General features: G+C 39.0%; 1 protein-coding gene across 1 annotated transcript in view; it reads right to left on the bottom strand.

Moving 5' to 3' along the window:
• Positions 1–21,108, bottom strand: part of DNAH5 (dynein axonemal heavy chain 5) — a 297,281-nt gene that overhangs the window by 160,649 nt on the left and 115,524 nt on the right. Inside the window, exons 16-22 of the mRNA XM_055308486.1 lie at positions 18,778–18,949; positions 16,026–16,171; positions 12,383–12,548; positions 9,110–9,349; positions 7,395–7,585; positions 7,223–7,307; positions 4,016–4,149 (exon numbers count right to left, since the gene is read on the bottom strand). Of these exons, the coding sequence (XP_055164461.1) occupies positions 4,016–4,149; positions 7,223–7,307; positions 7,395–7,585; positions 9,110–9,349; positions 12,383–12,548; positions 16,026–16,171; positions 18,778–18,949 (1,134 nt within the window). The remainder of the gene's footprint in view (positions 1–4,015; positions 4,150–7,222; positions 7,308–7,394; positions 7,586–9,109; positions 9,350–12,382; positions 12,549–16,025; positions 16,172–18,777; positions 18,950–21,108) is intronic.

Here is a 21,108-nt window from a genome sequence, read left to right as displayed (position 1 = left end):
TGGTGGTTCCCACGGATTTATCAAAATCCTTAATTAGTGAGCTGTGTAAATAGTTAGAAATGCCACAGAACTAGAACTAGATTCATTATGGACATGGTAAGTCAAACACAGTAACAACAAAACCGTTAGCCTTCTAGCCAAAAGGAAAGAGGGATAGTTTCTAGAAACTAGGAAAACCAGAAAAAGAGAGACCATGACGAGTCCAGAAAGACTCTTTTGGACAAGAGCCTCTTGATTGTAGCTAGCCTTTCATTCAGAAATCACAGTTCAAAATCACAGCTTGCTGTGGAAAAATCACTCTGAGGTCATTCTCTTCCCTGCCATCCAGCATCAGACCTCCCCCATGACTCTCTCACTGGTCAAATCTATTGGAAGCCTCAATGGTAATCTATTAATTTGTTTCCTAAGGTCAGAGGGTGGAGATAAGATCTGGAGGGGCAAACAGAATCCAGCATCAAATTCCATTGAAGATTACATGAAATCACATAAAATGTATAAATCCATTGGATTAGGATTGACACCTGTACAATATTAAGTCTTCCTATCCTAGAACACAGTAAACATTTCCAAATCTTCTAATTTTTTTAATTACCTGTTAAGTAGTACAGGAATCTTCATAGAGACCTCACACACTCTTTATCACATATGTTCCTCAGTATTTTTCAATAATATGATCATTGTAAATGAGATCTTTTTCTATTTTTATAACTGGCTATGGATGGCATATAAGTTTTTAAAAATTATTTTTTAATAAATAGTCCTGTTTACTATGAAGTGTGCTTCTGTGAGATGAACTGGCTCACTCACATTTGGTAACTAATGTCAAAATGATGAGGAAGTCACATCAAATGCTATTTTTCCCAGCACTTTGTTCTGTACCAGCTAAAACAGCTAGCCATGGAGGGGCACAATCTCGTGTGCCACAGCCCTTCCACTTTTTCCTTGGGGGCCTATTTAGTCACCACTTTGTTTTAAGAATGTTCTTTGCACAGTCCAACCTGACCTTTCTATATTTTATCCTTGTTTCCATAACTCAAGTTTCTTTCACCTTTTGATAATAAAGCTCTTTACTTACTATACCATTATTAAATGGGTTAGTATTTTACCATGATTGTCATTGTTTTTGTGACTACTCTGGTTAACAACTTTTTCTAGGTTTTTTTTTTTTTTTAGATTTTATTTATTTATTCATGAGAGACACCGAGAGAGAAAGAGGGAAACAGAGACATAGGCAGAGAGAGAAGCAGGCTCCATGCAGGGAGCCCGATATGGGACTCGATCCCAGGACTCCAGGATCATGCCCTGGGCTAAAGGCAGACACTTAACCACTGAGCCACCCAGGTGTCCCAATTTTCTAGGTTTTGACGGTCTGCCTCAAACCTGCTTTTCTCATAATCCATGTTATGTTAAATATGTAACTTTGCAAAACAAGACTTTCAGGAATATGTTTTTTGCATTACAGTAAAAGTGCCTATAATTATCTTTCAACTAACAACTAATTGAACTCTTGTTGGGTCATATTTTTTTTCAGATTAGCCTCTCAGTTTTACATGACAGAAAATCATTATCATCTACAAATAATTAAAGATTTGGCTCCTCACTTCTAATGTTTATATCTGTTGAGAATCAACTTTTTCTATTGGCTTAAATTTCAGAGTTACACCTACATGAGAAAAAAAAATTTTAAAGTGAGATAGCATTTAAAATGCCATTATTTGGAAAAATAGAGCAATACAAACAACATTCTAAATGGCCCAATCACTTAATTATACCAACTCGCGCCAAATCAAGCAACTTTACCCCAATACTCCACACACAGCTAAAAATGTACCCCCCAGCTTCAGGTTTAATAGCTATTGAGACTTCCCACTCATTAAAATGTGCAAAGCTAAGCCTGCCACTACTTATCCCAACCAAACTGATCTCCTGGCATGGGCTGAGATGTTGACATGCATACCCAGAATGAATTGCAACAGCATGTAGACATTCACAAGCGTACAATGTCTTGGAGGATGAATCACAGATTATCAAAGACGTCTGAATCTGGTAGAAATTCCAGAATTCTGAGCTCTTTCGACATCCCAGACTTTATAATATCAAGAAAACACCGAGGTGACTAAGTTTTAGACTCTCATTTATCTTTTCTGACAGTGTCACTCTTTATTAAATTGGGTATTTTTTAAGTGAGGGTAGCCTAGAGTTTTAAGGAAGAATTGCCTGAACTGCATGTGTAGAGCTCTTCTGTTTAAGTCATTTTTACTGCCAAGGTTATTTAGATGGTTCAGTCCAGCTCATCTTTCCAAGCAGGCAATGTTGTAAATTGATGGCTAGCCTGTGGATCTGCCAAATGCAGGTCAGGCTTACATTCTGATCCAATCAGCTATGGCAAGAAGGAAAGGACGAGATCATAGGATTTTCCTATGAGGCAGAATCACTCAGAAGGGTCCTGGGCTGTGGAGGGCTGACCATGTCTAATATGATGACTAAGTGTGTATTTATTCTTCCAGAAACAATCTGTACATCTCGTCAATCCAGGAAAAGTACTTCAAGTTATTCTAAGTGCCTAAGATTTGCACATTTCCTTCATATGATATAAAAGCAAATGCAACAAAATAACACAGATAAGCACTGTGTTGCCAGCAGTATGCTAATTTCAACTACTATGTCTTACCCTTCGATTTTCATGATTGTGGCTACTTATATTCAGAGAAAGTAATGAGCTTCATTATTGATTTATTTTATTGTATTTTCCATGATTACTGCAACATTTGAAAATATATCTGAATGTTTATTATCCTCATTGAATACTTACATTTATCATTTACATGGAGCTTGATAAACTAAGCATTAGATAAATATTTGTTATATTGAATTATGTGAACACTGTCCCTACGATAAAATTAAATATAGGACCTTCAATATATTAAGAAAGGAAAATTGAAAATATGCATAAATGCAAAAGCTTCCAGTTCCCTTAGGAACACGTTAAAATTAAACTTAATAATATTTCTTCACATGGTTAGAGCAATGGCAGCTTTCCAAAATGTTTTCAGACAAATGAAGCTCACTCTATCAGAACTGACTAACAGAAAAGATGTATTTGCTGAGTGACAACTATTCCCTCAACACTTGGACACATTTTTAAAGAGTCAACAGGTCTTAGGGACAATGTGAATATAGATTGTTTTTAAGTAGAAATTAATGTCAGGGTTTTGAATCCTTCTGACAAGAACCGATTTGCCTGAACAATAAAAAGGGGAACAGGCTGAGAGAACAGGCTGGAAGAAAAGTTAACTGGAATTTACACTATTTGCTCTGTCCTTTGTATTACCTTATTTCCATGTGGCAATACACAGAAATTTTATCTGATAGTTTATGAGATTTACCTGACTACACAAATATGAAAAACTGAGTATAAATCTTATTCTCTTTCAAATGATACTATCCAGTACTGGTAGCAGTCTGACTTGTGCTTTGAAACATATCAAATTCTGGGGCACCTGGATGGCTCAGTCGGTTAAGCATCTGCCTTCAGCTCAAGTCATGATCCCCGGGTCCTGGGATGGAGCCCTGCATTGGGCTCCCTGCTCAGTGGGGAGACTGCTCCTCCCTCTTTTTCTGCTGCTCCCTCTGCTTGTGCTCTCTCTCTCTCTCTCTCTCTCTCTCTCTCTCTCTCTCTCTGTCAAATAAATAAATAAAATCTTTTTTAAAAAAAGAAACATATCAATTTTTTTAATGATTGGGTTTATTTCTATTAAATCGGTAAATACGTAGGTTTAAAGCATTAGAACAAAATATAAAACATAGGAATAACAGTTATTTGTCACCTTGTAATCTAGGAAGAAAAGTCTTTTAGTTAAACATTTGCTGAGCACATTCCAGAATCCACAGCTCCTCAGTGAAGGCACAGAAAGACCCAGGCTATGAGTAGGACAAGCTTGTGACATTCATCCTCACGCAGGTACATAGTGTGGAGCAAATATGGCAAACCTCGTGACAAATCCTCTTGGCATACCTTTTTAGTGGAGTTGATGATTGTGCTAAGCACGGAGACTAATTTTACAATCTCTTTGTTGTCAGACACATTCTTATAATAGTTCCTGATCTGTACAGGAATAGGTAAATTTACAGATGCTATCTCAAAGGTATCTAAAAGTAAAAACAAAGGAGAAAGAGAAAAGTTTATATCAACAGCATAGGGAACATGCTTTAAAAAGATGAGGGGATTTCTGTAAGGAAGACATATCTGTAAAGTAAGGACCTCCAACAGTCTGCTTCTTTGTAAAAGCAATTGAAAATAGGGAAAATTTGACACTATCAATTTTTTCAGGACTCTGGACATGAACCAAAGCTTGGAACAAGCCAAGCAGTACTCCTTTATTCAAGAAAAAAAATGCTAAGAGCAGCCTGGGTGGCTCAGCCGTTTAGCGCCACCTTCAGCCCAGGGCCTGATCCTGGAGTCCCGGGATCCGTCCCACATCGGGCTCCCTGCATGGAGCCTGCTTCTCCCTCTGCCTGTGTCTCTGCCTCTCTCTGTCTCTCTCTCTCTCTCTGTGTGTGTCTCTTATGAATAAATAAATTAAAATCTTTAAAAGAAAAAAATGCTAAAATCTTAGTAACAATAGTGAGTTTTGAGGTGTTTTTAACTTCCAAAGGCCCACTGCCCCCTCACTGACAACATGGTGGCTTTCAGAAACACAGCCACAGCCTAGCCATCACCAGAGAGGCCAGAGTGCATTTAGAGCTCCTCAAGAAGGCTCAGAAAATTGTCACTACTTGATGCATCAGGAAGTTCTCTGGAAAAGCCCCAGAGTTTATTGTTACTTCACCTGACTCAGAACTCAGAAAAATAAAATCCCTATCACCAAGGCATTTGTAAAAAAAACCATCAACTACAATTAACTTTACAAATGACTGAGACAATGATATTACTTGAGGCAAATAAGAGGCTGACCAAAAAATTAAAGATCTGGGGAATGAGATATCCACAGAGGGCATTGTATCCCCTGGAGTTCTAGAAAGTCATGCATCTGTACAGAGCTATCCATATGCCCAGCAAAGACCTAAAATGCCCCAATCTTTGACTTGAGCCTTGAACAATCAAGTGAATAAAAGCTATGGCAGGACTGAAAATTTCCTGAGTTCTCAGAGTGCTCCAGCACACATACCATCCCTAGGCAAAGGGTGTAAGACTTATCCGTTCAAAGGATTAAGGAAATCTCTGTGCAATCATTAGCTGACCTTCAAACTATCCAACCAGAAACTACAGTGGTGCACACCACCAGAAAGGCAAATTTTCCGGAATTAGTCTAGGAAAGTCAATAAAGTCAATAATGAAACAGAAACAACAGACTCTGGGGAGAAGACAAGCAGATTTTCAGGGTTGCCACATTATATTCTTTAAAATATCAAGTTTTCAGGGCACCTGGGTGGCTTGATACATGAAGCATATGACTTGGGCTCAGGTCATGATCTCAGAGTCCTGGGATGGAGCCCCTTGCTTCTTCCTCTCCCACTGCCCCTCCCCCTGCTCATGCTCTCTCGCTCTCTCTCTCTTTCTCTCCCTCATAAATAAATAAAATATTTATAAATAAATATCAAGTTTTCAACAAAAATTAAAATGATGAGTTATGCAAAGGTACAGGAGGAAACCAGTGCCCACACACAACACCAACAGCAGTCAATAGAAACTGTACATGAGAAAACCCAACTATTGGAATTACTAGACCAAATTTATATCAGCTGTTATAAATATGTTCAGAGAACCGCTGAAAACCGGATCTAAAGAATTAAAGGAAAGTGTGAGGGTCATGTCACAAAATAGAGAATACTAGTAAAGAAACAGAAATACAAAAGAGTCAAATGCAAATTCTAAGGTTGAGAACATAAATGGAATGAGAATTCAAGAGAGGAGCTCAACAGACTTCAGTCTCTAGGAAAAAAATCAGTAACCTTGAAGATAATTTTCTTCAGATAGAAAAACAAAATTATTAATCTGAGGTATGTCCTCTTTTTAAATATCCGTGTTTAAGGTTATAAATTTCCCTCTAAGTGCTGTTTTAACTGCATTTCATAAATTTTGGCAATTTGTTAAATCTCTTTGTCATAAGAAAATTATATATACAACTTTCCATCAAACATTTTTTCTTCTCAATTTCAGATATAATTCATGATTGAACATATTTTGAGCTTAGAAAATTCTGAATTATAAACTAGTCTAGGATGTAAAGCAGTGTTTCCAAATAACATAAAAATTGAAATTAACATAATAACATATGCCTTTGTGGCTTAAATAAATAATATTGTAAGTTGCGGACCAAGTGTTTTGAGCTATCTTTATCCTCCTCCATAACAGACTGTTTTATTTTTTTTTTTTTAAGATTTTGTTTTATTTACTCATGAGAGATACAGAGTGAGAGAGAGAGGCAGAGACACAGGCAGAGGGAGAAGCAGGCTCCATGCAGGGAGCCTGACGTGGGACTCAATCCAGGGTCTCCAGGATCACGCCGTGGGCTGCAGGCAGCACTAACTGCTGCGGCACCGGCACCGGGGCTGCCCCATAACAGACTGTCTTAAAGCAGACCCTCTTCAGTTCTCCTCAGGGTTAGTTGATTTATCACACAGGGGTAATTAACAATAAGTGAATGAGATCTGCCTTTTGCAGGTTTTCCTTAGAATGAGTTTGAAGGACTCAAGGTTAACATTTAATGTTATTAGCAACTTAGATAGCATATGTTCTCTAATTTTACAGAGTATAAGTGAAAACCATAGGATATACAGCAAACATCACAACATGTCTCTAATTTTACAGAGTATAAGTGAAAACCATAGGATATACAGCAAACATCACAACATGTTAGCATAACAGGACACAGTATGGGTTAAAATACAAAATATCTCTTAAATGTCAGAAAATATTCATTGTGATAAGTTTTTCTTTAAACTGTGAGACTGAAGTCCTTATTACACCCCCATTCTTATCATCACACTGGACCAGAAATCAGTGAGGCAGCCACATCTGTGATGTATACACTATAGATACACAATTTATAATAGTGATAATAAAATACATGGATTTTTATATTATATTCATTTAAAACTGGCTCGCAGATTAATATTCTAATCAACACTGATGTAAGAATTGCATGGAGGGAAAATACATTTTAACTCCCTCAGTGTTGGTTTTCAACGACTGGTTAAAAAGAACCAAAGGAACACTCACCATGAGGTTCATTTTCTTCCATTTCAATCTCAGGATCACTGTCATTATCCTGCAAAGCAGTCATTTTTCTTTCCTCCATCTTTTTCTACAAAGTGAAAGGATATTTTTCAGCTCGGATCCATCCATAAAAGAAATAGCTTCCATGTGAAATGATTTCTTCATCCATACCTACCTTGGACAACAGCTCACTGCTCCATTGTCTGACCCCCTTAGTGACATGGACTATGCACTCCACAGCTTTGTTCAGCGTCTGCTGTATGTCTTCCAGGGCAGGGACCATGGCAATGTTGGGAATGGCCAGAGTGATGCTTGCCCGGAAAATGGGCAGGCTGTTCTGCTTGATTCTGGATGTACTCTTACTGTCTGAATTAACATAACAGAGGGAAGCCTTACTATTTTTTGTTTTTTTACAAATAAAATGGAGTTTATTTCATTTTAAGCTGGGAAAAAATTAAGGTACTTAGAACAATACATAATAGGTATATAATCAGACAAATATTTGAGGAATGGATGAAAAGTAATGGAGAAATATGTTTTGCTCAATACAACAGCAGTTCAGCAGTACCCAACACATTTTCTGCTGATACAATCTACTGATACACCCTCCTTAAAAGGCCACCCACTATGTAGAATCTGGATTAATTATGTAAAATGTTATCTAAAAAACTGAAAATGATGCTGTCCATATACCAGCATGCCAACAAATTAGTTAAATGTAGAATAAGGAAGTGAGGCATGAAGAATAAGAAAGCTGTCAGAAAAAGCCAAAGTCAGAACAAATAACCAGTTTGGAATTTCAAATAAAACATATGCCTTTTCTACCACAGTGTGTTTAATCCAAACTGGGGGCAGTTAGAGTGGAGAAGAAATAAAGTGTAACTCACCATTTATATCCAAGTGGCTTTTAAAGTTGCATATACATATAAGTATTGGTAGAGACATAGATATATGTGTAGATATGTGTGTGTGTGTGTGTGTATAACTCTATACAGTTGGAAATACCTATAATATATAAAGCTGGGAAAGACATGTGATTTAATATTCAGCATATCAACCAATGCTTGGCAAGTTCTAATAACATCCCTGTGTTAAATAAAAGAACATTCTTCTATTCCAAAGAGAAACATAATATAGTAAGCCATGCTACCAATCAAAAAATTCCTTCGGTGTATCCACTTTTACTCATCTACTTTTAATTAAGTAATAGAGATGCTTCCCTTTGAATACCAATATTCAAAATAAATAAAAAGGATTTATCACTCTATTATTTTTCTATTTTGATTAATAATGTATTTTAATTTTTAATTTAAAACTTAATTTCAGGGACACCTAGGTGGCTCAGCAGTTAAGTGTCTGCCTTAGGCTCAGGGCGTGATCCTGGAGTCCCAGGATCAAGTCCCACATTGGGCTCCCTACATGGAGCCTGCTTCTCCCTCTTCCTGTGTCTCCTATGTTTCTGCCTTTCTCTCTCTCTGTCTGTCTCATGAATAAATAAATAAAATCTTTGAAAAAAATAAAATTTAATTTCAGAATGTCTCTAGATTTGATGAATTTGGGGGGCTCATCTGGGAAACACAACACCTATTTCTGAACTGTGCAGAGGAGAAGATGATTGTATTAGGAATGAAAAAATTGGCTGGAAAGTACTAAATTGACACAAAAAATAGTAAAGAAATGTTCTGCTTTGGAGAATATGGATTAATAAGATATACTTCATAGAATTACTGGAATAATCAAGGTTCATAACATATAATCTTAGAAGGAGGCTCCCAATAAATGGTGGTTTTTAAAAATATTTTAAAATAACAGGAATACACACACACACACACACACACAAGCAGCAACCATGCCTGGCCTGCCAGTAGGAAAACTATATTGAATTATTACCCAGGAAGTTCATTGTATTAGAGGAATGAATACGCCTGCGGATGGCCTCTAGTGCATTCCTTGTAACTTTCAGAAGTGCATCCACGTTTTGGTGGTTGAAATGGGAGAGCAACCCACAGGCCTCCTCCTCTAACATTTCCATCTCCTTCTTCTTTCTCAGGATTGTCGTCAAAGGCAGGAGGCCTGCTGGGGCTCTCAGGGGTGATGTCAAGGTGTCAGATTTTCCTTCTTCTCTCTTTGCTGTTAGGAGATGAGAAAATTGAGAGAGATGGGAAAAAACAGAACCATCTACTGCAATTAAAGAGAAAAAAACTAAGATAATTACATGCAAGTTTAATAATACTTAGACATCAGATTACCTAGAAAGCAAGCCCATCAAAGAATAGGAAGAGGAAACTAGGGTACCAGGTGGGCCAAAAGAGGCCTCTCCTCCTCAATGTGAGGAAACAGGAGGAGAGGCAGGAGCTAGGACTGTAAAAGCAAGATCAGACCTCACGGACCTGGGTTCTGATGTTCTCTCTTCCATCAATAGCCATAAAGTCTTGTGAGAAGCACTTTCCTTCTCTGCCTCTCAGTGTCTTCATCTGTCCCACAAAAGCTTTGCTTTAATATAGACAGATGTACTCCAATGGTAATTCCAACCCATCATCCATCCTACTCTACTGATAAGGAAAATAATGGGATGACTGTTGTTCAACATAGTACTAGAAGTCCTAGCCTCAGCAATCAGACAACAAAAAGAAATAAAAGGTATTCAAATTGGCAAAAAAGAAGTCAAACTCTCCCTCTTTGCAGATGACATAATACAGTATATAGAACCCAAAAGACTGTCCCCAAAATTGCTAGAACTCATACAGCAATTCAGCAATGTGGCAGGATACAAAATTTGCACAGTTGCATTTCTATACACTAACAATGAGACAGAAGAAAAAGAAATTAAGGAGTCAATTCCATTTATAGCTACACCAAAAACCATTAAGATACCTAGAAAGGAATACCTAACCAAAGAAGTAAAGGATCTGTACTCTAATAAATACAAAACACTTAGGAAAGAAATTAAGGAAGACACAGAGGGATGAGAAAACATTCTATGTTTGAGGACTGGAAGAATAAATATTGTGAAAATATCAATGCTACCCAGAGCAATTTATACATTCAGTGCAATCCCTGTCAAAATAGCATGGACTTTCTTCACAGAGTTGGAACAAATAATCCCAAGAAAAGACCCTGAGTAGCCAAAGGAATGTTAAAAAAAAAAAAAAAAAAACCAAAGCTGCGGTCATCACAATGCCTGACTTCAAGCTGTATTACAAAACTATGATCATCAAGACAATGTGGTACTGGCACAAAAACAAACACATAGATCAGAACAGTATAGAGAACCCAGAAATGGGCCCTCAACTCTATGGTCAACTCATCTTTAACAAAGCAGGAAAGAATATCCAATGGGAAAAAACTCTCTTCAATAAATGGTGTTGGGAAAATTGAACAGTCACATGCAGAAGAATGAAACTGGACCACTGTCTTACACCAAGCACAAAGCTAAACTCAAAATGGATGAAATATCTAAATGTGAAACAGGAATCCATTGAAATCCAAGAGAAAAACACAGGCAGCACCCTTTTTGATGTCAGCCACAGCAACTTCTTGCAAGACACATCTATAAAGGCAAGGGAAACAAAAGCAATAATGAACTACTGGGACTTCATCAAAATAAAAGGCTTCTGTGCAGCAAAGGAAACAGTCAACAACACTAAAAGACAACATACAAAATGGGAGAAGACATTTGCAAATGACATATCAGATAAAGGACTAGTATCCAAGATCTATAAAGAACTTATCAAACTAAACATCCAAAAAACAAACAATCCAGTCAAGAAATGGGCAGAGGACATGAAAAGAAATTTCACCAGAGAAGACATACACGTGCTCAACAAGCACATGAGAAAATGGTCCGCATCACTTGCCATCAGAGAAATACAATGAGATACCACCTCACACCAGTGAGAATGGTGAAAATTAACAAGACAGGAAATAACAAATGTTGGAGAGGATGTGAAGAAAGGGGAGCCATCTTGCACTACTGGTGGGAATACAAGCTGGTGCAGCCACTCTGGAAAACTGTGTAGAGGTTCCTGAAGAAGTTAAAAAATAGAGCTACCCTACGACCCAGCAATTGCACTGCTGGGGATTTACCCCAAAGATACAGAAGTAGTGAAATGACAGGACACCTGCACCCCAATGTTCATAGCAGCAATGTACAATGGCCAAACTGTGAAAAGGGTTGAGGTGTCCTTCAACAGATGAATGGATAAAGAAGATGTAGTCTATATATACAATGGAATATCACTCAGCTGTCAGAGAGGACGAATACCCACCATTTGCTTTGACGTGGATAGTACTGGAGGGTATTATGCTGAGTGAAATAAGTCAATTAGAGAAAGACAATTATCATATGGTTTCACTCACATGTGGAATATAAGAACTAATGAAAGGGACCATAAGGGAAGGGGGGTAACTCAGTGGGGAAAAATTAGAGAGGAAGACAAATCATGAGAGACTCCTGACTCTGGGAAACAAAGGGTTGCTGCAGAGAAAGTGGGTGGGGGGATGGGGTGACTGGGCAATGGGCACTAAGGAGGGCATGTAATGTGATGAGCACTCAGTGTTATATTCTATGTTGGCAAATTGAATTTAAATAAAATTTTAAAGGGATCCCTGGGTGGCGCAGCGGTTTGGCGCCTGCCTTTGGCCCGGGGCGCGATCCTGGAGACCCGGGATCGAATCCCACGTCGGGCTCCCGGTGCATGGAGCCTGCTTCTCTCTCTCTGCCTGTGTCTCTGCCTCTCCCTCTCTCTCTGTGACTATCATAAATAAATTAAAAAAAAAATTTAAAAAATAATAAATAAATAAATAAATAAATAAATAAATAAATAAATAAATAAAATTTTAAAAATAATAGGATGAATGGCAATATGCTCAGAATTATAATTTTGAATTTATAAATGTCCTTATAAACCTAGGAGAGTGTTTTTTTTAATTTTTTTTAATTTATTTACGATAGTCATACAGAGAGAGAGAGAGAGGCAGAGACAAAGGCGAGGAGGCGCCAGCACGGAGCCGACGGGATCGACCCGGCCCAGGACGCCCAGGCAGGAATCCCTAGGAGAGTGTTTACAGAAGTGTGAAATTAATCACTATGTAGAAAATGAAATTTTAGTTTTCAGTAATGTCCTAAAAAAAATAAGACCTTTCCATGACCCCATCTCTTACCTGAAATTTCAGTTTTTGAATCAGCCCTATTCGCATCAGATACTTTGTCACTTTCTTCTTTGGATAGAACTTCCCCATCCAGCAACATATTTATTAGCTCATTCACTGCTTCCTCCACTAATGAGCTTTTAAAATTTAATATCTGAGCACCCTTTACACAAAGGTCCTACAAAAAAAAAAAAAAAAACAACTATCAGGGTGTCATATTTGTTTGTCTAGCTCTTGAGACCATATCAGTAACAGTAATAAGGCCATAGATTCAGTGTCTAGATGGGATTTTAGCCTCCAACGATGTTTGGCCCCACAAGTCACACAAACCCAGAGCAGGCATCCCATAAAAGAATGCATCAAACATAGGAAACCAACTGGAACCCCACAGGTAGACCAAAATTACACTTAACTTCTCAAACAGTGGGGGAAATACCTCCGAAAGTTTATTAGCAGCCTCTCTTTGCATGAAGTGTCCTTTATTTCACATCAATCTGCCCTAGCTAGGCTTCCTTCTCTCCTCACCTTTGGCAACAAGCCACATCCAGCCTCTAATTAATTTCAGAGATTCCTCTTCCCTCCCATGAGATTCTATGTTTCTCAAGAATGAGATTTAACAAACATGAACTAATATGATTGGGCCACTGTGATCGATTCTGTAGAGACAGAGAGACAGATAGATAATGGATGGATGGATGGATGGATGGATGGATGGATGGATGGATGGACAGGTTTAGATAGAGACAGATGATGTAGACAGTCAGTGATTTACCACTTAGTTGGACAATAAGCCCATGCAATAACAGACTGTTAGTTGGTCACAGTCTCCAGTTCCTTTCCAAGTCCTACCATTACTCATTTTTAGACTCTTCTAATGTCCTCATGAACCATCTACTCCAAATATCAGCTTCATGGCTCATTTACTTCCTCATCACCAATGACTTTGACCTCTACTCCACTGCTGCAGGGCACATGGCATTTTGATAAAATTAACATAGGAACATTCTGATGTGTCCTGAAATAAACTATTAAACTCCTTTATCATCAAATAAAATACAAAATAAGAACTTCACTCCCAACTCAGAACTTCACCTAACTATCAACCTCCATCCCTAGCCTTGAGACAATTATGAAAAAAAGGCAGGTCAGAGACTGGGTAAGGGATGGGATAGGGTTAGCACCATCCAGTAACAAGTATAGATTCTGACACCAAAATCCCTGGGTTCAAATCCTAGCTTTGCATGATTCTGGAAAATCTCTGGTTCCCAATCTGAAAAGTGGTGATTATGGTAAAACCTACCTATGTTGTGGGAGTATTTCATAAGGTAACATATGTAAAATACTAGAATAGTGACTGGTAAATACTCAGAAAGTATTTGTTTTTATCATTGGTCAGCAAATCACACAGAATCATAAGATCTACATTTGCCAAGCTTGCTCATCTCATTCCATAGAAACCAGCTCCTTGTTCTCTAAGAGATCGCTAATATTTTTTAAAGTCTGGATCTTAAATCCCCTCACTCTACACACCATTGCCTAACAACATGGCTTCTCACTTCAACCATTCTTTTGTCAAAATCTTCACTTCCATTACTCTCTCAGCCTTCCACTGCCCCACCCAGGAGAAGCCCAACCCACATGAACCAGGTAACCAATCCTCTCCACTTGCATGCACAGGTCAAGGCAATGCAGGTGCCTTGTACTGGGAATCTGTGGTCCCCAAATTCAGTCAGGCCTCTAATGCTACCCAGGAATTATTCTACATGTCTATAGTCACGTTCCTCTACCAAGCCCCATAACAGCTGTATCCTCAAATCCTGTGTCCTCAAATCTTTACACCATCCTCTCCCACATACTCAGCTAATGACCTTGATTCCTATAGCACAAAGCAAATGACCCATGGAATCACCCAACTCCCTGACCCCATGTCCTCTCCCCAGAAAAAAAAACTCATGACCAATGAGCAGGGGCACTAGGGGAGACTGGGGTCTAGATACAGTTCATGAATCTGAGAAAAGGAAGAAACTGGAATTTCTAAAATGTAGACATTTAATTTTGTTTACCTAATAGTAATTTAACGTAAACTGAAGATTACCCCATATGCAGGGAAGAGTTACAATGACAGGCCTGACTGCTATTCTGCTTGCCAGGTTGGTCTCTGGCTGGTGTCTGGAGGCCTGGATGTCGGGAAGGTTCCCGAGGCTCCCCCGCTGGTCAGACTGGCTCACTGGGTCTATACCGCCTGCACAAACAGTGCGGTTAAAGCTGCATATCTGGGCCTCCCGGCTCCCGCAGCGTCGCTCCGCCGCCCTCGGAGCCCAGCACCGCCGCCCAGTCTCCCGGCGCCAGCGTGAACGCCCTGCAGCGCCCGGTGGAGCAGCTCAAGCCGGAGGCCGCCGTGGAGAGGATCAAGGTCTCGCAGGCAGCGGCAGAGCTTCAACAGTACTGCGTGCAGAATGCCCGCAAGGACGCCCTGCTGGTAGGTGTGCCAGCTGGAAGCAACCCCCTCCGGGAGCCCAGATCCTGTGCTTTATTCTAAAGGCGGTAAGGAAGGAGCTCACTGAGGAATGCTTTCAGGCGTAAAGTGATGAATAACTAACAGCCTCCAAGTCTCAAGAAAACACTTGTCTCCAGCCAAACAACTTTTAGATATTTCAGACCTTTCCTTGGCCTGGTCCTATAGCCAAAATTCTGTAGAAATTGATGAGTTTCTACTCAGATAAGGAAACGGAGTGAGGGGAAGACTTTAGATAATAATGGCCAGACTTTTGGTAAAATGCTTTTATATTTAAGACAAAAATGTTAACACCAAATACACCTCTTTCATAAGTGAATTACTGGTGTTTCTATACCTGGAATATTATGTTTGTTTTATTTACTGGATGTTTACATTTTGGGAAGGCAAACATTCTTGTTTGTTAAAAATTGAGTATTTGTAATTTGTTGTTCCTAAGATTTTTATACCATAACAAAACTTGTTCTTTTCTCATGAATTTACAGTTTCTAAATAAGCAAGTATAAAACTGGGGGAGAACAGACTTTATTAATTAAATTATGTCTTGATTTTTCTAAACGAGAAGACTATTTGTAACACTAAAAATGGGAGCTGTTTCTTAACAAACTTGTTTGGAAAGATTCATGTTACGTTGTGTATTAGATTGCTCCATCCTGTGTATGAAGCAGATTTGGTCTTTGTCTTAAGTTCCTCTGCTTTATAGTTGTGGATGTACTTTGTTAAAAAAACAAACAACACACACACAGAAACCTACATTTCATGTCTTTAAAAAAATGTTTAAATGTTATCTCCGGAACATTGCAAATGACTAAAAACAAAATAATGTGAAAATACTACGGCCTAACTGAATTCTTAATGTCACAAGTGTTTTACTTTGGTAATGTGCCTTTGATTTAATTTGGGACACTTTTAAAAGGATACTTTATTTGTGTTTATAATAATCTTGGGATGAGCTTGGAAATAAAATTTCTGCTTAAAAAAAATAAATAAAATAAATAAAGCTGCATATCTGTCTTCCTTCTGAGTATCTGGAATTTGGGTCATTTTAGGCAGAGGGTGCCTCCCTCTCCCTTTGCTCCTCCCCACCTCTTACACTCTCTCTCAAAAAAATATTAATAAAAGCATCCATTTCCTAATAACCTTTGTCATTTGAAGGAACTCTGCGCAGGTAAGTGGCTCCTCCTGGGGCAGCTGGCAAAGTGGCGTGCTGCTCATTTCTTCCAGAACAGCATCAATGCGGAACTCCATCAGATCATTGACTCTGTCAAGCAGCAATTCCAGGTCCTCTTTGAAAAAAATAGAAGTGAATGAAAGAGATTAAGCATTTTGTTTTTTTTAAAATGCACATGACTGGAGCACCTGGGTGGCAGTTGGTTAAGCCTCCGACTCTTGGTTTTGGCTCAGGTGGTGATCTCAGGGTTATGAGCTGAAGCCTCCTCCAGGCTCTGCTTGAGATTCTCTCTCTCCCTCCCCCACTGCCCCTCCCCACCCCCTGCTCTCATGCATACTCCCTCTCTCTCTCTCTCTCTCTCTCTCTCTCTCTCTCAACTAAATCTCTTTTTAAAAATGCACACAACTAAACTACAGTAGTGAAACCAGGATTAAAGTCGCTCCAGACTGCTATTTCTCACTAGGTTTTTGCACACACTGTCCTTCCTCTAACTGACTTCCAGCTCTGACTCTCTCCACCTGCCTCACTCTGACTCAGACTTAAAGAGCTGGCTTGAATGCAGCTCCTGCAGGAAGCTTACTGGGAATCTGCACGTATTTCCAGGGGCCTCCTCCTCCTTCACTGGCACTGACCCCCGAGCATCCTTCCAACACCACATGTACCATACTGCCTACTTGTCATGTGTCTTTTCTCCTTCTGGAATTCCTCTGTCATCCTTGCTTCTTCAACACAGCTCTGTGCCTATTCCACAGGAGGTATTCAACAGATATTCTTTTTTTAAGATTTTTTTTTTCATTTATTTGAGAGAGAGAGAGTGCAAGAGAGAGCATGAGCTGGGGGAGAGGCAGATGGAGAGGGAGAGGCAGACTCCAGCTGAGCAGGGAGCCTGATGCAGAGCTCGATCCCAGAACCCCAAGATCATGACCTGAGCCAAAGGCAGACGCCTAACCAGCGGAGCCACCCAGGTGCCCCTTCAACAGATATTCTTTTTTAAGATTTTATTTTTAAGTAATCTCCATACCCAATGTGGGGCTCAAACTCAATAACCTCGAGATAAAGAATCACATGCTCTGCCAACTGAGCCAGTCAGGCACCCCAACAGATATTATTGATGTGAAATTCCCTCGAGTTTTCTTTTACAGTTACTATCATAAGGTACATTTTTTAAAGTTGTGCTAAAGTAATATTGAACACTAAGTTCCATAGACAGAAAGGTCAATTCTAGAGGAAATTAACACTTTTACATCAAAAGTAGGAATGCCGGTTAATAAAGCTCCATCTAAGGAGCTATATTAAGCTATAATACAGCTTCAACAGATAAAGTGAATTCTTTTTTTTTCCTGCTATTGCTTTTGTCTGGGGAATGAAATTAAAATTGAATGCAGAGAAGTCCATGCTATAATATACTCATGATGTATCAAAGATGTTATACACTCCCTTAAATACATACCTTTGCTTTCTAAAGAATAAGGCCCTAAAGGTTTTCAATCATTTCTGAGCTAAAACCAAAATACCAAAAAGTTCTGCCTGGTAACCTTATTTCCTACTAAAAGAGAGCCAATACATTAGTGAGTATACATGCTGAATATAATTCTTTAGAGTTTCTGAAGGACATCTGTGATCTACCCCCCTCCCCCAAGATGTCCATGTCTTACTCCCCTGTGAATGCTACATGATATGGCAAAGGGGACTTTGCATGATCAAGTTAAGGATCTTGAGTTGTAGTAACTGTCCTAAATTATCTAGGTGGGAATTATCTACACTAGGTAGGGCCAGTGTAGCCATAGGAGTCTTTATAAGAGGGAGGCAGGAAAGTCAGAAGACAATGTGCCCATGGAAGCAGAGAAACAGAGAGAAAGAGATTTAAGAATACTATGCTGCTGGCTTTGAGGACAGAGTGACCATGAGCCAAAGGTTGGGGACTCTGGTTGCCGGAAAGAATTCTCCCCCAGGCCTCCACAAGGAACTATCTCAGCTGATACTTTAATTTTTAACTCCCTAAGAGTCATTTTGGGACTCTTCTCAATCTGACATCAATTGTTTGACATCAATCTCAAATCTGTCACTTAAATCACAAAAAGAAAACAGAATCAAAGAACTAAGGAGAGCTTTTTTAGAAATTAGGTCCTGTCTCCAACTAGGATAGTAATAAAACTTCCAAATGTAAACATTCCAATCCTAATATTCTCTAGGGAGAAGAGTACTAAAATCTACCTTGGTAGCCTTCTCATTTGGTTGTGAAAACTCGTACTATGAAGTTTTGATACCTTTTATAAATACCTCCTTCAAGAATGTTAGCCTCTTTCCTCCTGTTCTGGTTCCCAGGGAGATGTATTTTGGAAAGACTATTGGTTTAGAGGCAAGGGAACTGGGTTCTAAACTCACTCTTCCTGCTTGCATCTCTACCACATTAGAATTCACTCAGAATTTTGGGATCAGTTTTCCAACTTTACCCTGACCATCTTATATAAAGTCTAGTGTCCAACAAGAAGTATAATTTTTAAATGTAGGTTATCTCTGGGGTAAAATTAAAAAGTAAGTATGTATAGTTTCCAGGAAATGAATGAGTTCATGTAGTTTGGTAAAATTTCCTAGGGAACAGCTTATGAACAACACTCCCATTTCATTACTTATATCACAGTATCTAGAAGAAATTATACAATAGACATTAAGAACTCAGCCTTTCAAAATGAGAAATAATAACCATTCAGACAGACTTACTGATCTTTGCAAAAGCATTTTTTAAGTATGTTTCAATGTTCAGTGAAGCCCAAGTGATTGCAGCCAGGCCAGGTTGGAGAGCTTCATCCACTTTCGCCAAATGAGGAAACATCAGTTGCTCAATGGTGGGAGGCATTTTTGACTTCACTCTCTGATACTCAGCCAGCATCATCTACAATGAAATGGAAGTTAAATGATCAATTAATATTGTACTTTTAATATCTTTTTTTTATCCAAAAGGTTGGCTTTTATTTAGAGTCCAGCTACAGGGCTCTAATAGCAGCCTGGCAGGTAAAGTGGCCAAAACAAAACCAGAATAGAGCAGATGATAAATATCTCCATAAATATAAATTCCTAATCCAATATAAAACAGCTAAAGAAAAGAAAAAACTTAGAGTAGGAGTTTCTCACCCTTTACCCAGTTTGAAAGGGGAGAAGTGTCCTAAGGTCAAGTGACTTTTCTAAACCAAGTTACCAATGCCTTAGCCAATACATCCTGAGGCTCCCTCATTCCACTTTGTACACTGGCACCATGCACAGCCTGCTCCTCTAGGCACCTTCTGTGGAACATACTCATCACGCAAAGTACTGGGGTCACCAGAAGTCTGCCTCAACCTATTGCTGAAATCATAGGCTGAGCTTTGATGTAAGACCCAAAGCATACAAGGAGTCAGGAACCAGCGTTGATGTTAAGTGTCATGGCTTTAGGTACCACCCATATGCCAAAGACAACCAAATTCACATCTCAGCCCAGATCTCACTCCTAAAGTCTAGATTCATATATGATGAAAGTCTATTTAGTTATCGCCAACTGAATATATAAAAGACATTTCAAATTCAGCATATCCAAAACTGAAAGTTTGTTTTTCCCCAAAATCTTCCCTGCTCACAGCATTCTCTATCCCATCCAGTGGTGGCTCCTATCTTGCGCACCCACAGGTAATCCATCAGGATATCTTGTTTGCTCCATATTCAAAAGATCTGTATCTCACCCACTTACCATATGCACTGCTCCCACCATTGCTGACTTTCCTCTAAATTATTGTAATGGTCTACCATTGTCTCCCTGCTACCACTAATGCCTCCTACAGTCTATGTTCATTTAGCAGCAAAGGAGATCATTTCAAAATGTAAATCAGATTATTTAACTCTTCTGCTTACATGGCCACATGCATTCCCATCTCATGTAGGGCTATAATTTCTTATGTGAGTCCGCAAAGATCTACCCAGGCTGGTCCCCATTACTTCTCTGATCTTATCTGTAATCATTCTTCTCATCTCTTACCTACTCCTGCCCTACTACCTTCCTTACTGGCCCCCAGCCTCAGGGCCCTTGCATCCCCTTCAAATAATTACTCAAATGCCATCTTCTCAATTAGGCCTATTCTGAATGCCTATTTAAATTTATAAACCGTCACCAAAAACCACCAACACACTCTATCCTCTTTGTTCTGCTCTATTTTTTCCACATGCCTATCACTTTCTAATAGACTATGTAACTATGTTCATTATTTGCTGTCTTACCCAACTAGAATAAAAGGACAAGAGTTTCTATAAAAACAAGAATTTTGTCTGCTTCGTTCAATGCACCTGAAACAGTGCCTGGTATGTAGGAGATGATCAATCAATATTTCCCTAATATATTAATTAGTTGTTATCAGGAGCATTTGTGATTAGAAACTCATAGATTCTGCTCCTATATGGAAATTCACTTGTTGTGTAATATTGAACTGTGTCAGTATTTTGTTCATATGTTACCATTTTAAATAAGACTAAAAGCACTTCCAGCCTTTTTTGGTAATGTTAGTATTAACAATAATTAATTGTAAGAAAGTAACTTTAACACGCTTCTCAAAGACCATTGTTTTTAGGTCCGTATTTGTAATGTGCATGTTGATATTACTTTGTCATTAAATCAACGTTTACCCAAATGTTCTCCCTGAAATACTAGCCCTAAAAGACTTTTTTTAAAGATTTTGTTCATTTATTCATGAGAAACACAGAGAGGGAGAGAGGCAGGGACACAGGCAGAGGGAGAAGCAGGCTCCATGCAGGGAGCCCAACACGGTACTTGATCCCGGGACTGCAGGACCACACCCTGGGCTGAAGGCAAGCACCAAACCACTGAGCCACCAAGGGATCCCCGCCCTAAAAGATTCTATAGGAAAAATGATCCCTGGACAGGTAAGTTTGGAAAACACTGTATACACTATCTTCCCCTTGTACAATCACAATCAATATTAATGATTCTGAGAAAACTGCAAGAAGGAAGTAAGAAGCCCAACGGACTTCTATGAATTTTGTTAAACCCAACACTTCCCAAATGGACCA

This window comes from Nyctereutes procyonoides, unplaced genomic scaffold, assembly GCF_905146905.1.
Source record: "Nyctereutes procyonoides isolate TBG_1078 unplaced genomic scaffold, NYPRO_anot_genome, whole genome shotgun sequence".
NCBI lineage: Eukaryota > Metazoa > Chordata > Mammalia > Carnivora > Canidae > Nyctereutes > Nyctereutes procyonoides.
Note: the sequence above shows the minus strand (reverse complement) of the source record. Positions and strands in the feature narration are given on the sequence as shown.